This window comes from Poecilia latipinna, unplaced genomic scaffold (assembly GCF_001443285.1).
Source record: "Poecilia latipinna isolate Pla-1442-1.1 unplaced genomic scaffold, P_latipinna-1.0 Scaffold710, whole genome shotgun sequence".
Classification (NCBI taxonomy): Eukaryota; Metazoa; Chordata; class Actinopteri; order Cyprinodontiformes; family Poeciliidae; genus Poecilia; species Poecilia latipinna.
This window is the reverse complement of record NW_015113326.1, coordinates 176,199-195,610: the sequence shown is the minus strand read 5'-3', so window position 1 is coordinate 195,610 and position 19,412 is coordinate 176,199. Positions and strand designations below refer to the sequence as shown.

At 39.2% G+C, this 19,412-nt stretch overlaps 1 protein-coding gene across 1 annotated transcript; it reads left to right on the top strand.

Annotated features, from left to right (window-relative positions):
- Positions 1 to 412: 412 nt before the first annotated feature.
- On the top strand, positions 413 to 17,411 carry gnai1 (guanine nucleotide binding protein (G protein), alpha inhibiting activity polypeptide 1). The gene is made up of 9 exons (XM_015045156.1): positions 413 to 898; positions 8,726 to 8,768; positions 10,876 to 11,017; positions 11,221 to 11,378; positions 13,546 to 13,674; positions 15,331 to 15,460; positions 15,542 to 15,695; positions 16,809 to 17,022; positions 17,178 to 17,411. Exons 1-8 carry the CDS (start codon positions 781 to 783, stop codon positions 16,997 to 16,999), a joined length of 1,065 nt encoding a protein of 354 aa, XP_014900642.1. The 5' UTR covers positions 413 to 780; the 3' UTR covers positions 17,000 to 17,022; positions 17,178 to 17,411.
- Positions 17,412 to 19,412: the final 2,001 nt, after the last annotated feature.

The window sequence follows — 19,412 nt, the reverse complement described above, 5'->3', positions numbered from 1 at the left end:
CCACAATAAGACAATCAAAACTGAAACATAACATTATGCACCGAGTCCCTTTACTGAGATCATTTTTAAACCAAGCTGTGTCTCACTGTCAAGAGCTTTTGATAAATCAATCAAATCTGATGCACACTTTCTTTTTTATCAGTACCACTGATGTCATTTGACACTTATTGCTATAATAGTACAAAAATTAAGTTTTTTGTACTATTATATATGTAAAATTAAAGTCAGATTATTTTTTCAGTTGTCTTAATCCTCTTTTGTCTATGGGATTTTATATTGTCCTCCTTTTCTATAATTTCTTAAGGCTACACGTTCCAAATATTTATTTTCTATTAGCTTGATGAACTATATTGTGAAGGGCTTTTCCGGATATGACTTTGTCCGCTTGCGGAACTCGGCTGCCGTCGCCTCGTAGCTTCTCTCACAGTACGAGCAGTCGCTGCTGCAACGGATGGACGCGTACAGTGGGGAGCCACATCAACGAGGGACTGCTTTACTGTACAGATAGCTTTCTATCGGATGTAGGGATTTTTTTTTTCAACCTGAGGACCTTTCATCTGGGTGAAGAAGCAATTTTTCTTTCTTTTTATTTAAAGAAGTCGATTCGCTTCCCTTTTCTTCCCCCCAACACACACACACACAAACAGGTCGATTGCCTGTCGTATGAAAAAGGGCGTGTGTTCGGGGTGAGGGGTAGTTTGTTGAAGATTTCATGTGGTTATATATGGTGTGATAGATATTTTTTTACACACCACCTGGGTCTGAAGGACGTAGTGGAGGATGGGGTGCACGTTGAGTACCGAGGACAAGGCGGCGGTGGAGCGCAGTAAAATGATCGACAGGAATCTGCGGGACGACGGGGAGAAGGCAGCCAGGGAGGTCAAGCTGCTGCTGCTCGGTAAGGAAGGGAGCCGAAGCTGGGGAGTGTGGACGGGGGAGACTCGACTAACTTCTTTGTGTTTGAAAAGAAATAATTAAAAAGAACTAGTGGTCAGCAAAAAAAAAAAAAAAACACAAAAAACCCCCCACTTCATTTATTACTTAATGTTAGTTGTGAATTTAAATGTGGGTTTTTTTCATTCCGCACCGTTAGCACCCCCCACCTTTTTTTTTTTTGCTAGCTTAAGTTAACCGTTAACTCTTCACTTCTTCATGGTTTAAGACACGACGAAACATCTGTTATAACCATTTTTGCTACTTAAACATCCACTGCTTTGACTCATTTAGTGGTAATGTATCGTTTCGAGACGTTTTCTTATATTTTGGGTGGTTGACTTGCATTCATTTTAAGTTTTTTCTTTCTTCTCAGTGCCATTAGCCTCCTCTGCAGACCGTTTGACTAAATCCTCCCAACAATGGCACATTTCCTCTAGTAGCAGTGGAAGTCGACTCGATGCCCCGGCCTGAGTTATTGTGACTGAAAATATGTTGCCGTTAGTCTTTTTTTAGCTTTTTTCCAGTTGTAGAGTACATAAGGCCGAGTATCTGAAGGGTTGAACAGATTTTCCTTCACTCCATAGTAATGACAGAGGCACAGCCAAATGGGGGCTGAAGGGAGGCTACGGCCACTCCTATAAAAATGTATGAAGACAAATTTTACAAGAGTTGTATGTCAAAGATTCTTTAGTATTGGATGAGAGCACTTAAAAAATACTGAATTCAATCACCTCGATTTTTGCCTTAAAATCTCTTAAACTTGTTGCATATTTTCTTCATTGACTTTTACTTTAATTTAGATATCTTAAATGTATTTATTTGTTTTTTTTCCCGTATTTGATTTAAATTGATTTGTGTAGTTCTGGTTGTGAAGTTTGGGGATTTTTACATTGTACAGAACTATGAGCATCAGGATGCAGAAGGAATTTATTGCTGAAAATTCAGTTTGTTGTTCCCACGAAGCTACAAAAGAAATATTCTTGCCCTTTTTATTTTTTGTATGAGATCAAAAATATTTTCCTACCATATCCCAGGGAATTTTTTTAAAGGCATATAACTAAAATGTAAAAAAATTTAAACGAACAATTAGACTTTTTCCCCCAAAATTCCTCTTTATTCAAATTAGATTTTTATTAATTTAGTTTTATGACCATAAAGCTTGTTTTTCCCACCGAAAAGAAGCAGCGGCCTCTCTTTTTATGGTCTCTCTTATTAAAGAAAGAGATTCCTAGTTTACTGGGGAAATCCCTATTTGATTATAAATGATGTGGTATTTTGATTGAAGTGGACAGCTTCCACAATGAAGTTGTACAGAAAGTGGAGTTTTTGCTGTTTTAATCTAATGCTTTGGTGCTTACCTTGTCTTTAAAAGATAAGAATTTTGAATTTTCCACAGCCCCTCTCACTGCTTTCTCACTTTTTGTTTAGTGGTAAACCTCAGTGTGTCACCATCTGGAGACAAAAAAAATAGACTGATATTATCTGTATGTTGACTTGATCAACAAAAATGCAAGTAATAGTTGCATTTTTGGCAGATCATAACATACAGATTATTATTTTGTTCATTTGTCATTTTGGTGTTTTTCATAAATATCTGTCATTATTTATCTCCCCATATTTTATGACACCAGCTTCCTGAAGTTCTGCTTTTGGTTTTTGTGGCCCCCATCAAGCCGCCCCTTTAAAAAAAGCCCTTCTAGCCGCGCCTCTGATAATTACATTTCTGATGTTAAATGCTTGTTTTGGGTTTATCTCAAGGTCAACACTGAGACGTAAACTGAAATCTCTTGTGCAACCGATTCAGTAAATTACATCTGCTGTTGTGAAACAAAGTTTGATTTATCTGAGCCACATAAACAGCAGTTTCTTAGCCCTATTGTCACTTTTCACCTTAAATAACCAAATTTCCTGTCATTACTCTTCCATTACTTCTGGGAATAACTCATTTTGACTGGTTTTATGCATCCAAATAATTTTCAAAACCACCAAGTGTTATGCCTATTATTTCGATAAAAAAAAAAAGTCACACATGCTATTTAAACACACCACACCCTGCACACATGCACACACTTGTTCGTGTTGGTGTTTTAACCTAATGAGTTTTTATTTGAGTTATTTGCATTTGTGAGCCGGTTCTGTGGTAAAATGTGCCATTGCTGTAGTGGAAACATTTGCTTCCCTTGTAAATAAAATGGCAGCAGGTGAGAAGTTTTCCATGGGCTCCATAGGTAGCTTGCTTTGGGAAGTGTTGACATGCACACACGTCGGTATGTGGGTTAGCAGGACACAAAGTGTGAGGCCTGTACCAGTAGCAGGGAAACACCTGACCGAGGCTAAATAATAGGAGCTCTCAGCAGCTTTTCTGGGTGTAATTGTGGGCCAGCGCAAGACAAACACTATTCCTCATGTGTTTTTTGCTGATCTGTGCAAAAAAAAAATCCCAAAGATTACCGAGTCATGCTTCAAAATGCCTAAACGGTTTCTTCAAGGTTGGATAAAGTGTCTGTTTTGCCTTGTTTGAGTTCGAAATGAGACATTTTGGTGTTGAAGGTAAACACATTCCTCCTGCGCTCTGGAACTAGACGGGGCTTGTTGATTGAAAGTAAGCAAGTCAGGTCAAGTTGTTAACGTTCCTGAAGGCTTCAGCTTGACTTTTCCCCAACCATTGCGTAAACACACAAACCATGTGACCCTGCTGCTCCAGCTAATGACAGAACGGCCGACGTAGTGGGTAGCGTGGCGCCGCCGCCGTCGTCTGTCGCTTGTGTTCAATCCGAATGACGTGGTAACCAGGTAACCCGCTCGGCCTCTTCGGGTTACGGGCCTGGACGGAGGCCCCAGAGAGCCTGTAAGATGAGAACAACTAATGAATAGTACATGGGAAAAACACAAAACCAGAGCTAAGAGTCCGCACATAAACAGACGCAGAAAAGGACATTAATGTGGAAGTTGCTGATTCACAAGAAGCTCAGCCGTGTTTCACTCTAAGCACATCCTGTCGACAGAGATAAAAAGGTCAACAAAGCTCGTGGATCGAATGTAAATGGGTAGTATGGCTGAAAGGAGGCAGCGGGTTGTGTATCTTGTGGCTTTGACCCCTTTGCTCAATGTGTGTGTAAAGAAAAATAATCTAGTGAAACACACTTTGGTGTTCTTTTGTGTAAGTTACAAAAGAACACTCCTTTTTTGGTCATTTTAAAGTTTTAATCAGTTTTTGTTTCACAAAATTCTCTTTTAGTCAGGAAATGCATCATCAGACTCTGAACACAATTGAAAAACTTCTACCTCGTGACGCACCAATCCACTTTTTAAAGATACCGATATCTGAGGTTTAGTATCAGCCAATACCAATCCAATACCTACGTTTGTATTTTTTTTATACCCAGACATAAATGTACTGAATTACACATTTATTTGATAACTCTGTCATAGGATTGTCTGATCGCTTCTTCTCGTTAAATCATTGCAGTTTTTTGGTTGATGCATTGCATGTTTGGACAATTATTCCCTCTGGTTTTGGATGCTGTGGAGCTGGAAGGTATTTGTGCTTTTGCTGTTTTACTTTTGAACAGTTGCTACAAGGCAACAAAGTATCATTCTTACAACTGGGAGCAGGTGATTAGCATCTGAAAAACTCAAATAATACCTGAACTATGACCCCCAAACCCCAGAGGAGTTGATGACCAGGTGTCAGGGATGCAAAGAGAGAAGGAGGAAGTTCGAACCATCTCTTCCATCGATCGGGCAAGAATCACATCCCAGACTCTGTGGTCTTTCTGCCAGACAGAGATTAAAGTAGGTGTGGCAAAAGCAAATGAGGCGGATTAGCAGAGTTCAGGACATAATCAGACATATCGTCACTTCCTGGCAAGACTGGCTTCACAACTTTTTGAAGATACTTGATGACATGAATTAAAACGTTTTTTAAAATTCCAATTTATATTCCAACTGCAAACTTGATTAGTTTGTAACATTATTTAACAATAGCCAGTTGTTAAATGCATTGCCTTTGTTAATCTTAAAGTAAAACGAGTGATGCTCAGCAGCCAGATATGTTAACATTAGCTTTAGTCTTTATTATGCTAGGCCTGGGTTTATTTCAGTGGGATTACAATCCCTGCGTAGACATATTTAAATCCAGCAGTCATTTCATGATTTTTTTTTATATATGTATTGCTAACTGTTAGCATTTTGGGCTAATAGTTGTAGGGATGATACAAAATTTGCTCCTTCCCATTTCTTCACATCAAAAATCTGTTTTTTGTTGATGTTTTTTTATTTCTACATCCATTTAAACCCATAAACAATTGGTTAATGTGTTAAATTATGGGTATATTATATTTTAAATTTATAGGAGTTTAATAGATAACTATATTTAACTATTTTAGTTCTGATCACCATTCAGGACTACTGATCAAACCAAAATAAGTGACCTGCAGTTGGTACATGTCATTTATAACAGTATTATGACCATTTTTCTTCATGATAAACATGAACAGAATATAAAAAAATAACTTTAAAACACCATTTTTATAATGTGAGTGAAAAATAGTCTACAGTGAAAATACCAAAGCGAAAGTAGCCAGTACGTAAGTGGTGAAATTGGCAACAATAAGCTAATTCCATTAAAATGGTCAGAACCTAGTGGTTGTAACAACCGCCTCAGCAAGTCAGTGTTCTCCTTAGGCCTCTAATGAGCCATCATTTGACCGACTTTGGACACCCCAGCATTAAAACATCTGTTCAGCATCACATCTGCAGCTCAGACTCACTGCTGCCCCCATAGGCTGGCTGTGGGAACTACACACAGTAAGCTCACCGCTGTGGTTTGTGAGGTTAATGAAATTGACCTCATGCTTTATGAACTTGCCCACATCCAGGCGGTGCTGGGTTGATTTCTCTTGCTGGTGGTGACAGTTTGGTTCTGGTGTCATTATGACATAAAGCTGAAATTAGCATCTGAAATCACTGAATTTTTGCGTATTACCTTCTGCCTGTCGACGTTTTCATATTTTCTGCCTGTCTTTTGGTTCCCGCCGTATTCCCATCGTCTCCAGGACCCAATTATCCTACTATTCATATCTACACACTGAAATAGATTACAATCTCCTCAGCCTAATTACTCTTTCTATAACTGTTATGCAACTGTGGGCAGAATTTATTAATAGCCCCTGGTGTTTCACTGACTTTTTCATTGTGCTCCTTTGGATGTCCCCCAGTTCTTTGTTTTAAAATCGACGCAACAAGCAGCCAGATCAAACTTTCTGACTTTTTTTCACTCGTTGGCAGCTGGAACCCTGTGATTAACCGCGGTCATCTCTCGCCAGCACCGCTCGCCAGCTTCTGGAAACCTTCACCAGTGACTCATGCTTGAATCCACCCAGAGGGAGATGTAGGCAAAAAAAGAGGAATCGGATAGCAAATAAGAGGAACAATCAATCATAAAGGGAAAAAAAAGACTACAGGGGGACAGAAAGAATGTGAAAGAGGAAGAGAGATGCGCAAGACTGGAAAACAAAGCTGCTAACGTGTCGAGAACATTGAGGCAAACTCTACAAGCGTTTATCTTGATGCTGAAAAAGGAAGGGAATTTTACCCGGTGCACTTTTTGTTTTTAAATCACACTTTGTGTCATAAAAGAAACTTGGAGTTGGAGAAGCAGGACTCGACTCCTATTTCTTTCTGGAAGAAGCCCACCGAAAGGGGCTCAGATTCTCCCAAAATAACCCCAACCAGAAACAGAAAGCAGCTGCTGCAGCGGTTTGGGTCGGCTGCAGCCTTTAGGTGGGCGTATCAAAGCTGCGGCGTAACGAGACTCCGCAGAAAGGGCCCGATAAGGTCAGACCTGTGAAGAAACTTCCAGGCTTTGCAGAAGGACATACCCTTTAATGGCACCGCTGGTGTTTAGTTATCACAACACATGGCTCACGTCTCTTCTGTCAGTCTGATTCGGATGCAAATTTGATGGGATTAGTCTAAATTTCACTGCCGAAACGCCGACAAAGCAGCTGTGAACATATTTCTTTGTTTCTGCCAAGAATCTTTCATCCATTAAATTTACAGAGCTGGCCGTTTTTAACGCATTTATTCACAATTTTGCAGGAAATACTCAATTAAAGCAGCTTTTTTGGTATGCAGAGTGTGTGTGGCCCCGTTAGCGGCTCCCAGGCAGCCAGAGACGGGGCCAGCTGACCAGTCAACCGTGTTCAGCCAGGCAGCGCCGCGGACGCCTATGTGTGGTCTCTCAGGGATACACAGCGCCGCGTGTTTGGCCTCGGAGGGCGTAGAGCACACACACACAGAAACACTAGAGCGCCGACATATGATCAGAATATAATGTGTCCTCAGGTGATAATCACTCCGCTGTACTTCACATCTGTTGTCGTGACAAAAGAGATGCAGTAGTTTGCGAAAGCAGTTCCAGATTTTGTCGCCACAAACCTCAATGTGTTTCATTTTGATTTTATGTGAGAGAAGACGCAGCAGGGCGTGATTGTGAGGTTGGCTTTGCAAAGTAAAATCTGAAAAGTGTGGCGTGCACGTGTATTCAGCCTGACTAGCAAGGAGAGCATTAATTAATGTAGGCAAATTAGCATTGACGCTAACTTTATGTTGCAATTAATCAATTAACTCCATGCTAAATTAGAATTAGCTTGACAACTTCCTCTTCCTTTGATTTATGTCCTTTAAAGGGAAGTTATGTTTACAGAGACGACATAATGCTTTCCGTTGTGTATTGTGTATTTATTTTGTATTGTTTAAAATATATCCCAGTTTCTGTGATCTTTAAAAGGTCTGTCAGGCAACAGTTTTGGTCGCACTCAAACGGTTGAGGCCCTGGGTATGTTAGCAGCTAGCTAACTAGCGTTTTTGCATCAACTGTGCAAATTTATCACCAGTTGGTCTTAAATTTCTTTCTTAAATTTGAGTTGGTGAAATTTGCAGCAACTTTGACAATACATCAAAGTTTGTGGTTTAATGGTATGAAATGCTTTGCAAAACACTTTCTCCTTTTCTTTCTGCATGAAGCTACTTCCTGTTTAAACAAAACTAACTTGGTAAAAGGACATCGTGACTTTTATTTTTGCGCCTACATTGAAAGTGGAACTAAAATAAGTATCTTTTACGCAAGCGCTCAGTTTTGTGTGTGTTTTTTCTCTGACTGGATCAGGAGGTGACAGAAATGGTAGAAGTCGGCGTGTGGTTCCACTTCCCCATATAGAGTAAAGAGAAGCTGTGACTTTTCCCTGGAGCTTCAGTGTAACACAAAGACGCTGCTGCAGCTGAGCAGACCTAATGTAGCCGATGGTAAAGCTCATTAGCGCGAGTCGAACAGGAAACGTTTTGGATGGGGGGCTTGCTTCGTAAAGACGGGGGCAGCAGGTGGTCAACATGGCTCCCACTCTGTCCAGAAAGGAGCCAAAGCAGTTGCCATGACACTCTGAGTGATCTGCACGGCCTCCTCTGCGGCGCCTCATCGGTCAACTTAACTGTCTGATTAGTCAACAAGCTCACAAGGCCTCGCCGCCTCTCCACTGACACCGCGTTTCCCTTTTTCCCCCTCACATGTCAACAACAATCTATTCGTCTAACCCCGAGCCTTCATGCCCAGACAGCACGACGAGCCGCCGCCGATAAAATTCCTGCCACGCAGTGAGTCGGCGTGTTCAATAAAAGTTCCAGCAACGGGGAAACGAGAGCGAGCATGACGGCAACGAGTCGAAGCTGCGAGTTGGACACCTTCCCTCTGATTGTTTTCACTCTAACGAGAGTTTCTTCTGTTTTCCAGGTGCTGGAGAATCAGGGAAAAGCACAATTGTCAAGCAGATGAAGTGAGTGTCATTTTACTACAACATGTAATAGTTTTATTTAAAAATACATTGAGTAAAGTCACTTAAAAAACAAAACAAAGGCTGGACAGAGATTAGTATGCAGCAGGAAGGTTGTGGGTTCAAATCCCACAGTTTTCTCTGGGTTCTCCGCCCTCCTCCCAGGTTGATTGGCCTCTAAATGACCTTTAGGAGTTAGTTTGTATGGAACAAAAGAAGAGAAATATTCTAAAACAAAAGGCAAAAAACAAGAATCAGAAGAATCACGATTAATCGATTATTGAAATAACTGTCAACTAATCTTGTTATTGTCTAATTGTTAACTGTATTTTACAGACTAAAAAAAAACATTGCTGAAAGAAAATGACTAATTGCACCAAAACTGTAAAAAAAAAAATATATATATATATATATATATATATATATATAGTATTTAAGAATAAAAAAGTCCAAATTTCTCTGTAATTATGCACAACCCAGAACTCCTTATGTGATGGTTTTAGCTCCACCAGTTTCAGGTTCAATAATAAAATATTTTTAAAAAGTCGAGCAGAAATGGCTGAGCTTTTCACCTGCTGTTCGAAATATTTAAATATATATATGCATATTTAACTGCAGATGCATCCTTAGCGTTCATTAATGAAATATTACTACATTAAAATAAAAAGTCAATAGAATTCTTATTTAAAAAAATAAATTAAAATATTTGTTCATCTTTTACTGCATTTCTAACATAAATTATAAAACTGCAGAATGTGCCAATTAATCAATTCATCATTGGAATAATCAGCAACTACAATAATTGTTAAATGCAGGCCTAAAAATATTTTTCTTGTCATTAATGTTTTTGCTAAACATAATTTTTATGTTTATTGTTTTTTGCAGCCAAAATAAACATTAGTTTACACCACAGGACATCATCAAGTCTCTGTTTCTGGACTGAGTTGAAACTGGCAGCTAAAACGAATGAATGAATCCTGTCTAACACCAAATGAATCGGATTTTACGTTTTTAGAAATATCCTCAGTAAATATCACCAGAAACTTTTATTCTCCTTTGTTTCTGCTCTTTTTGGACTTGTGGCCTATTAACCAAAGCAGCCGTGAGTTAAATGTTTTCATTGGCAGCTCCATACTGAGAAAACCTTCTTTTTGTTTTCTTTATCTTTCAAAGCGGCGAGCTGAAGGACTCGCATGCAGCACTAGATAGATCGTTTCTTTTTGAGAAAGAAAAGTGAACAAACAGGTGGAGATAACATTTGCTGCAGGGCTGCCAGCTCGCACACGCTCAGCAGGAGCCGCATGCTGCCGACGCTTTTCACAGGAGAAAACAACACGGATCACAGAGTTCTGCTGTCCGGGGTGTTGTTTGGGTTAGTTACTTATTTACAGGCAAACGATGGAGGTCCTGTCCGTTTCCAGGATCACTGAGAAATCTCTAAAAGTCAGGAATCTGATCTGGATTAGTAGGAAAAGGAAGTTAAACTGGAAAAACTTGGATTCCAGGAATTGATTCTGTAGTTTTGCTCATCAATCAGTTATTTGTCTGCCTGTTTATGAAGCTTCTTCATAAACAATTAACTCTTCATTTGTATCATCCATCCATTCGATTTCCCAACATGTCCATTTATTCTTCCGTCTGTTCATCCGTTCATCGTCTATCTGCCCTAATTGACCCATTTATTGATTAAATATGATTGTAAATTGTTAATATTACTCCACAGCTCCTTCATCTCCGGTTTTTAAAGCTAACAGAAAATCTAATGCAGATTTTAACACATAAAATCTACTATTATCTTTTTACGGGCTGAACATGAGTTTTTTACTATAATAGTAACTCAATAAGACAACAATACCCATAATTCACATCTTCTGTAGTTCAAGAAAGCGAAAATATAATTACCAACATACTTTCTAGAAGAAAACCACGCTCTAATACGAAGCTGCAGAACATCTGAGGCTCTAATCTTCCATTGTTTACATTCCTTTGAAGCTTTTATCTAAATAAGACGGAGCTGAACGCGACTGTGGGGAAAGAAAAACCCCTAAAAGATGGTAAAAGAAAGAAAGAGAGAAAAATTTGAGTTTTTTTTTTCCCTCCTGTTTTGCAGAATCATCCATGAAGCAGGTTACTCAGAAGAGGAGTGCAAGCAGTACAAGGCTGTGGTCTACAGCAACACCATCCAGTCCATCATCGCCATCATCAGAGCCATGGGACGCCTCAAGATCGACTTCGGCGAAGCCGCAAGAGCCGTGAGTGACGGGAGGGAGCCGGATCCGAGCCGAAAACCTGAATTTATGGAGCACTATTACAGCCTCCTTTACTTCCTGCCTACGTTTTCTCTCTTAAAAAAAAAAAGAAACAAACCTGCATGTCTGTTCCAGAAACGACCATTTCAGCTTCACGTGTTTAGTTTTGCTTCTGATGGCGGATGAATGTGTTTTCGTGTTGCCAGGACGACGCCCGGCAGCTGTTCGTCCTGGCCGGGTCGGCGGAGGAAGGCTTCATGACGGCCGAGCTCGCCGGCGTCATCAAGCGGCTCTGGGTGGACCGGGGAGTCCAGGCCTGCTTCAGCCGCTCGCGCGAATATCAGCTCAACGACTCGGCGGCATAGTGAGTCACACACACACACACAAACAAACGGGCGGCTTGATAATCGGCTGGTTCACCAGATCGGTGAGTCACTCGCAGCGAGAACACTGCGATCCGCTGGGTTTATGTGAAATTGCTGGCGTTTCGGTGCAAACAAACAGAAAAGGTGCTGCTGCAGCCGAGCAGACGCTGAAACGGAGCCGCAGCATCTGTCTGGACTTTTACTCTGTCAATATTTACCTTCCTCCATCGAGCTAAAAGAAACGCTGCTTAATCTTTGACCTTACACTTCAGTACAACACGCTTGTTAGAAAACACACAGCAGTTCACTTCCCTCTGAAACTAAAGCCTGAGTTTGTGATATTGGACAATCTGAAATAAATATTATCACAAAGCAGCAAATTTTATTTATTTTTTTTTAAGAGCAGCTTTGTTTTGTTGCTCTGAAGCACAAACACAAGCTGTTCTGCTGCAGGTCACTGCTGGACCATTAGTTCCTCCAGTCCTGCTGCGCTCTTGTGTTGGAAGACAAAAGAATGCTTACAGATTTTTTTATAACCTTGATGTAATGAGTTTGAGTCATAAAATATTTGTTATGTAATAAATAGATTCAGCAAACAAAAACTAAAAGTTTCAGCAGTTTGAGGGATTTAAAAAATGGAAGAAAACCTGCTATCAGAATATAAAGACATCACACTGTTTGGATTTTTAGTCATTTTGTTATTATCCTTCCACTTAACTTTACGTTGCTCTATCAGATAAAATCCCAAACATAATATGTTTATTTTAATGTGACAAAATGTAGGAAATATCCGCCATGGTTTGAATACTTCTCCCAGGCGGTGTGAGCTGATCGGTGTGTTTTTAGTCACTGTGAGCTCCCAGGTGGGTCCTGAGGGGCCGCAGCAGGTTCTGGCAGAATGTGGGCCAGCCCCCCAGACAGATGGCTAGTCCATTACCGGCCTCACACATCGGGAGCTTCCTGTCCAGCTACACATTGTCCTACAGTGGGAGGGACTGGAGCAGCCTCTGGGAACCTACTGACCACTGGGGAAACAATTCACACACACACCAAGCTGAAAAGAGATGAGATTAACAACTGGGCTCCTGTTTGTTGAGGCAAAGCTTTTGTTCAAGTTTGACTAAAGGAATTGTTGCACTGAACGTCTTCTGGGCTTTTATTTCACCAAAGATGGAATCGTCTGCTTGTTTTAAAACTTTAACTGCAAAGTGTTCTGCTGGCGTTCAGCCCACTTCCACCGACTCCCTGCAGCTCAGAGAACAGACTTTGAAATAATGTTTTTGGTTTCTAAACCACTGAACGGCTTTAGCAGCACAACACATGAAAGATCTGCCGCTGTTGTGTCAACATGGAGAAGCAGCATTCAGCTTCTATGCACCACAAATCTGGAACAAACGTCCAGAAAACTGCAAAACAGCCGAAACACTGAGTTCCTCTCAACAAAGAGTAAAAACCCACCTGTTTTTGAAACATTATAAGTGAAACATTAAATAATCTGGTCTGTAACGATGGCAACATGTAATTCTTCAATTGTATGCTCTATGAATTTGTATTTTTGTGTTTTATGATTTAAAGTACTTTGAACTGTACAAATAAAATTAGATTTATTGAAATGTGATTTTATTTGCTTTAAATTTATCACAGTTGATGCCAGAGGTGGGTAGAAACTAGTTACATTTACTTATTGCCATTAACGTCAGTAACGTTTTGGAGAGAATTTACTTTTAGGAGTATTTTTATTACTCTAAGTAATTTTAATTTTATGATGAGGCATCACTATTCTTATGAGTTTGTTTTAACCAAGAATTCACCAGACACACACCTTCAGTTTTTTAGTTTAATAAGTTTTATATTTAATGAAATTGACATTATTTTGTAATAATTTATGTAAATTATCATCTTTTTGGTCTCTAAAATACTAATATTTCCACTTAACTTTACAATCTGGATGATGTAATTTTTACATATTAAAGGATGTTTTGTCGCCTTCTTACCAAAGACTTTTTAAAGTTTTTACTCAAGTAGAAACATCTCACTGCTCTTACTTTGGTATAATGTTAGCCACTCTGCCCACCTCTGGCTGGTGCAGAAGAAGAAACGCTCGCCTCATTTCCTGTCCTCTTTCGCTCTCTGTTTACATTCCTCTTCCCTGTGTCCCGCTCTCAGCTACTTGAACGATCTGGACAGGATATCCCAGCCCACTTACATCCCGACCCAGCAGGACGTCCTGAGAACCCGAGTCAAAACCACGGGCATCGTAGAGACGCACTTCACCTTCAAAGACCTTCACTTCAAGTGAGAACGTTGGCAGGGTTTTCGACTCAAACGCTTAATTAGCTTTTTTTTTTTTCTTCCTGTCACTGACTCATCTCCGCCATAGAAACTCCCTTTGAACGCGTTCAGCTGTAGGTTTATGAGGTCTCAGGGTGTTGCGCACATCAGCGGTGACTCAGTCGGGGCCTTTTGTTGACGCCGTAGACAGGAAGTGAAGGGGGGCGGAGGGGCAGCAGGCGCGATGATGTCACGATAGCGGGGACTGTTGGCGATTTCAGCATCACTGCTGATTAGATCAGAAATTGAACAATGGAAGCGCTTAAAGCAGTAAAAGCTTTATTTATTTAATCTTTCTGGCTTTGTTTAGAAGCAAATGTGGCTGTTTAAAATCTGTTTTATAAGCTGTAATTAAGGTTTTTGGTGCTTTTATTGACATTTACCTGCAAAATCAGGAGTCTGATTTGAGAAAAACATCATTAGGTATAGGAGTTCACAAGAAAGATAAATAAAAACCAGTACAGAAAACTTTGAGTCGATACACAATTTATCCATCTAGATACAGTAAAGTGTCTCTGCAAGAACAGATGTAAAGATATTAATCAAGTTTATCTTCCTGTTAACCTTACAAAATGAACTACTAAATATCCAAAACATCATTTCCAGCTGAGGTCTGTTTATTGCTGCCCTCTGTTTGCATTTTACATTTAAATCTATTACTAATAAAACATAAATATAGAATCAATACAATATGAGGCTTTTAGAAAGCCTTTGAGTTAAATGACAATGATAAAATAGCACAAGAGAGTAAAGTACTGAAATATTTCTTACCCAGTGCTAAAGTTTAAAGTCTCATTTCTGTGTTTGGATCAATATGGGAGGGAAAAATCATAGTGTGACATTTTCCAACCTTTAATTTCAGTAAATAAAACTGAAATGTAAAACAAACACACACACACAAAAAACAAAGCATGTGCCGCTACTGCTGCAATGTTTACTTCTGAGTTAAGGAGCAAAGGTCAGATTACATCAAACCCAAAGCAGAAACAAACTCACTCAGAGTGTTTTTGAGACCGTCCTTCAGTTTCTGCAGAGAATTATTGGATAATCTTTCTGGGTTATTTAAATACATAACTACTAAATCTACAAAGTAAAATAAGACCGATTGTTGCTAATATTAACTAATAATATTTAAGATTTACAGCAGGTAGTCTATAATTATAGATTTCACAGAAAATAAGTCAAAATGTTCTGTTTTTTTCTGAGAGGAAAAAGCCTCTTGATAGTTACGTTTCTGCAGTTAATGAAGTTTTTTTGACTGTTATTTTTTTTAAATGATGACAAAAAGGTCACATCTGCAGCTCTTATATTAGCGGTTAGCACGTGTAGCCTTCCTGTTATCTGATAAAGCGTGACTCTCTGTTTAATAAAGTGTATTTTTTGCTTCATGTTTAGGCACTTCACTCTTCATTATTCACTATTAACTTCTTTTCTGACCTCTGTTATCGTTAGCATGACGTGTTAGCTCTCAGGTCCGATAAATATGGGATTTATGAGTTTTTGACCAGTAAAGCTGAAGATTGGTTAATAATTTATAGGGGTTTTTTCATAAAAGAGTGAAATCACAAAAATGTTGTGTAGTTTTCATTCGTTGCGGTGACGCTGCTGTCTGCTCACCAGAATGTTTGACGTCGGCGGTCAGCGATCTGAGAGGAAGAAGTGGATCCATTGCTTCGAGGGCGTGACGGCCATCATCTTCTGCGTGGCGCTGAGCGACTACGACCTGGTGCTGGCCGAGGATGAGGAGATGGTTGGTGAAACAGAGGACAGATCATTCTTTATGGATCGCTGAACACAGCTCATAACTTTCTTCTTCTTTTTTCCCCTCCAGAACCGAATGCATGAGAGTATGAAGCTGTTTGACAGCATCTGCAACAACAAGTGGTTCACAGACACTTCCATCATCCTCTTCCTCAACAAGAAGGATCTGTTTGAGGAGAAGATCAAGAAGAGTCCCCTCACGATCTGTTACCCTGAATATGCAGGTAAGACACGGGCTGAATCCAAATGCATGCCACACTTTTCAGATTCCTATTTCTGGAAGATTATAAATTATAAAACTTGTAAATCACCAAAAATCCCCAAAGAATAAATTGATATTTATTTTAATAGTGGTATGAATACTTCTGCAAGGCTCTGTATGCTTGAGGTGGCTGATAAGAAAGTTTTATCACAATATTTTACAGTGCTGTTGTGATAACAATAAACAATAAATATGTATTACTAATTTTTAGGTAACTGGCTGTGAATCAATAGCACAGTAATTATAGCTCCATAAACACAAATTGATTCACTAACGAAGTGTGATTTGTATCATCACACTGCTCACAGTAAATGCATTTAATCAGATTTTTAAAAGTGATTGATATTTGTTGATACTCTCATTAAACAGTGTGAAAAAAAAAACATTTTGAGGGGTTTAAACATTTTTAATTAGATTTTTCATGTCAGCACATGAAAAAGAAATTGATCACGATAAATGCCCTCCTGTATCGCGCATCCTTAAAAAGTCTTAAAGCATCTTAAATTTATGTATTTAAAATTAAGGCCTTAAATTGTCTGTTTAAAAAAATAAGTTGGCCTTAGATATGTTAATATTTACAGGTCTTAAATTTTGTTGGACTATTTAATTTGTTACTTTCCTAAAATAATGCCCTAAGTCAATTTTTTCCAAAAGTCTTATTTTTGGTTTGCCTAAATCTTTTTGGAAAGTGACCATATTCTATGTAGTTTAATTTTTTTTCATGGGACTTTATGGTCTCACAAAAACTTGCACTTACCGCTAACTAGCTGCTAATATAACCTTACTAGCTATCTAGCTAACTACCAAAGTTAAAGCTAGCTAACTTTTTGGCATCTATCGCATAAGTGCAAATCCAGTTGGCTGGATGATGTTCGTCTTAGCCACTAGCTCACTTCTGTTGACAGAATTTGCAGTTTCTTATATGCATTTCTGTAGTGACAAAGGTCTTAAATGGTCTTAAAAAGTCTTAAATTTGAGTTGTCGAGCCCTTCAGAAACCCTGATGCATTTTGGCTGCCTCTTTCTGTGCGATGTGCTCCTTCGCCATCCTCATCCTCCCGTCTGGCGTTCCTCAGGCTCCAACACGTACGAGGAAGCGGCCGCCTACATCCAGTGTCAGTTCGAGGACCTGAACAAGAGGAAGGACACCAAGGAGATTTACACCCACTTCACCTGCGCCACAGACACCAAGAACGTGCAGTTCGTCTTCGACGCCGTCACCGACGTCATCATCAAGAACAACCTGAAAGACTGCGGTCTCTTCTGAGCGACGAGGACGACCTGCTTTTGGTAGGAATTTACCATTTATTTCTTTCATATTTCTCAAGGCTTTAATTTAGATTTTTATTTTCTCTCCCTCCATGTGGGTGCGTAGAGAAGCGTTGGTGCCAGGGTCGAGCTCTGCCTCTCCATCCATCATTCTTTCATGTCTGCTCTCTCCTCAGGCGGTGGAGCCAGCTCATTGTGCATCTTTTGTAGAGAGGATGAGAAGAGGATCAGTGATGGACCAGTGCTGTACTATACGCCACTTTTAACAGCTTTATTTATGTTTCTGTCTCAGAACATTCTCAACTACAGTTATTACATTTGTGTAGGCTGTTTGTATCAATGTAAAAGCATCACTTGTTCTTTTTTTATGTTTTAATCTTTGTTTTTCATTTCCAAGGAGTAGGAGATTACAGCGTTTTTGCCGCCATTTCTGGAAACGGAATCCTTACTTGTTGGTTAGAAAAGCTCCTTTTCTTTCTTTCTTTCTTTTCCCAAAACCACAAAACAAGGATGGAGGAAAGCGGAACAATTCCGAGTCCAGTTTGTTGGTACCTGTGCCTTCGCATGCCTTTTACTGCGGTCGTAGTCTCGATGCTTGTTCTGTTGCCTGCTGAAGTTGTTCTATACATAAAGACGTAAACTGTTTTCATACATTAGTGTCTCTACTATCTTCTTTGTGCACATCACTGAGCTGTCAGGAGGAGGAAAGTCTCTGTAGGTTCAAGGCGATCAACATGTAGCCTCTTTAGCCCCGCCCCCTTTGCATTCCACCTGTCATGACATTCGAAGGCCTTTCCGGCCAATCAGAGCTCAACACTGAGATGTATATTGTTACATTTAGCCCACAAATCTGGGACTCTGGTTTTTAAACTGTACAAAAAAAATATATCAGATGCTCCCAATCATTCAGAAAGCGGTTAGTCAAGCACTGAGCGTTTAATATACTCAAGTATTTTAAGTACAGAGACCAGGTTTGTTGCATTTTATTGTATATTTTAACATATTTGGAGGAGATCTTAGATCGTTGTAAAGTTGAGGGTGAAGCGATGTAAGCCATTTTGGATTTTTGAGTATGTGCTTAGAGAGGAAAGCATTCCCTGTATTTCAAGAGAAGTGTGACAGTCGGGTTGTTTCTTCTCTGCGGTCCAGAGGAGAGACCACACACACACACACACACACACAAGTCCAGGTCTTTTCATGTAAAGAAACTGCCACAACTGTCGGTGTATGTGTATGTTCTCCATGTAAAGAGAATCTTTGTAGACTCATCTCCCTTATTTTGCTAATAAAAACCATTTACAAACCATGAATTGTTGTTTTTGTGTCTGTTGTGGCGTTTAAGAGCCACATTAAACAGTGTGATTATATTTTAAACAGTTTGGTTTATCCAAAACTCTGCTGTGTTGAATAATCTTTAATGCACATTTAGAGAACAAAGGAGATTCTCTAAATTTATGAATTAATTTTGCATCACTAAAATAACTTTACGTTATTTAAAGTTGGGGTATGTAACTTTTATTTAAAAAAAATGTTTTTCACAATCTAAAAAGGTACAGACAAAAATCAATTGCATAAATAATTGCAGTCGCTTGTCCTGGGAATTCTGAAATGCTCAGAAATTGATTTTCTTTCCAAAATTATATTCTGAATTTAATTTACAGAATTTTATACAGGAACCTATCTGATGGAATTCAATACAGAATTGAACCTTATGGAAATGTTTTAAAGAAATGTTCTATTTGTTTACACTCTTCCTGTAACAGAACCTCTGGACCATTTGAATAGAGAAATTAGTTTCTGAATGGAATCGCTAGACACTGAAACATTCACATGTCTATGTCCTGATATTACAAAAATGGTAATGAATGAAAAAAAATACCTCCTCTGCCTTTGCCCAGTGCTAACTACAGAAATACAAATTAATTTTGAGATGAGTCCCAGAATATATATATATTTTTTTTATGCAAATTTGTGACTTTTGTAGCTCAGGATTTTATTTAATTTTTTTTCTGGAAATTTTCTGATTAATCTAAAAATTTCAGTTTTTTTTTTCTTCTTTTATTTACAAAGGCCCATTATTTTTTCTTCTTTCTTTTTATTTGTCACGCCTTGTCCTTTTTCCCCGTCAGATGTTTCCCATAAACAAAGCACTGTATTCCTTACATTCCTCCTCAGACCTGGAAGCCCATAACGGGATGTTCGGAATGTTTGGCCTTCAGCTTTAGCTTTAGCATTAGCATTAGCTTTAGCATTACTGCTGCGTCGCTCTCACCAGGAAAGCTTGCGGTCTTGAAACTGGATCATGTCACAACAAGCGGCTTCATTAAAAACACCGACATGTACATACTTAAAATAGCATCTGCCTTAAACCTAACCTCCTATTTGCCTATTCCTGTCATGTGAAGGTGCGA

Bases quoted from the DNA above. Each gene is read 5' to 3' on its own strand.
- gnai1 (XM_015045156.1), top strand. From the start codon at position 781: ATGGGGTGCACGTTGAGTACCGAGGACAAGGCGGCGGTGGAGCGCAGT. The intron at 8,769-10,875 runs GTGAGTGTCATT...CCTGTTTTGCAG, and splicing joins ACAATTGTCAAGCAGATGAA to AATCATCCATGAAGCAGGTT. The intron at 15,696-16,808 runs GTAAGACACGGG...GGCGTTCCTCAG, and splicing joins CTGTTACCCTGAATATGCAG to GCTCCAACACGTACGAGGAA.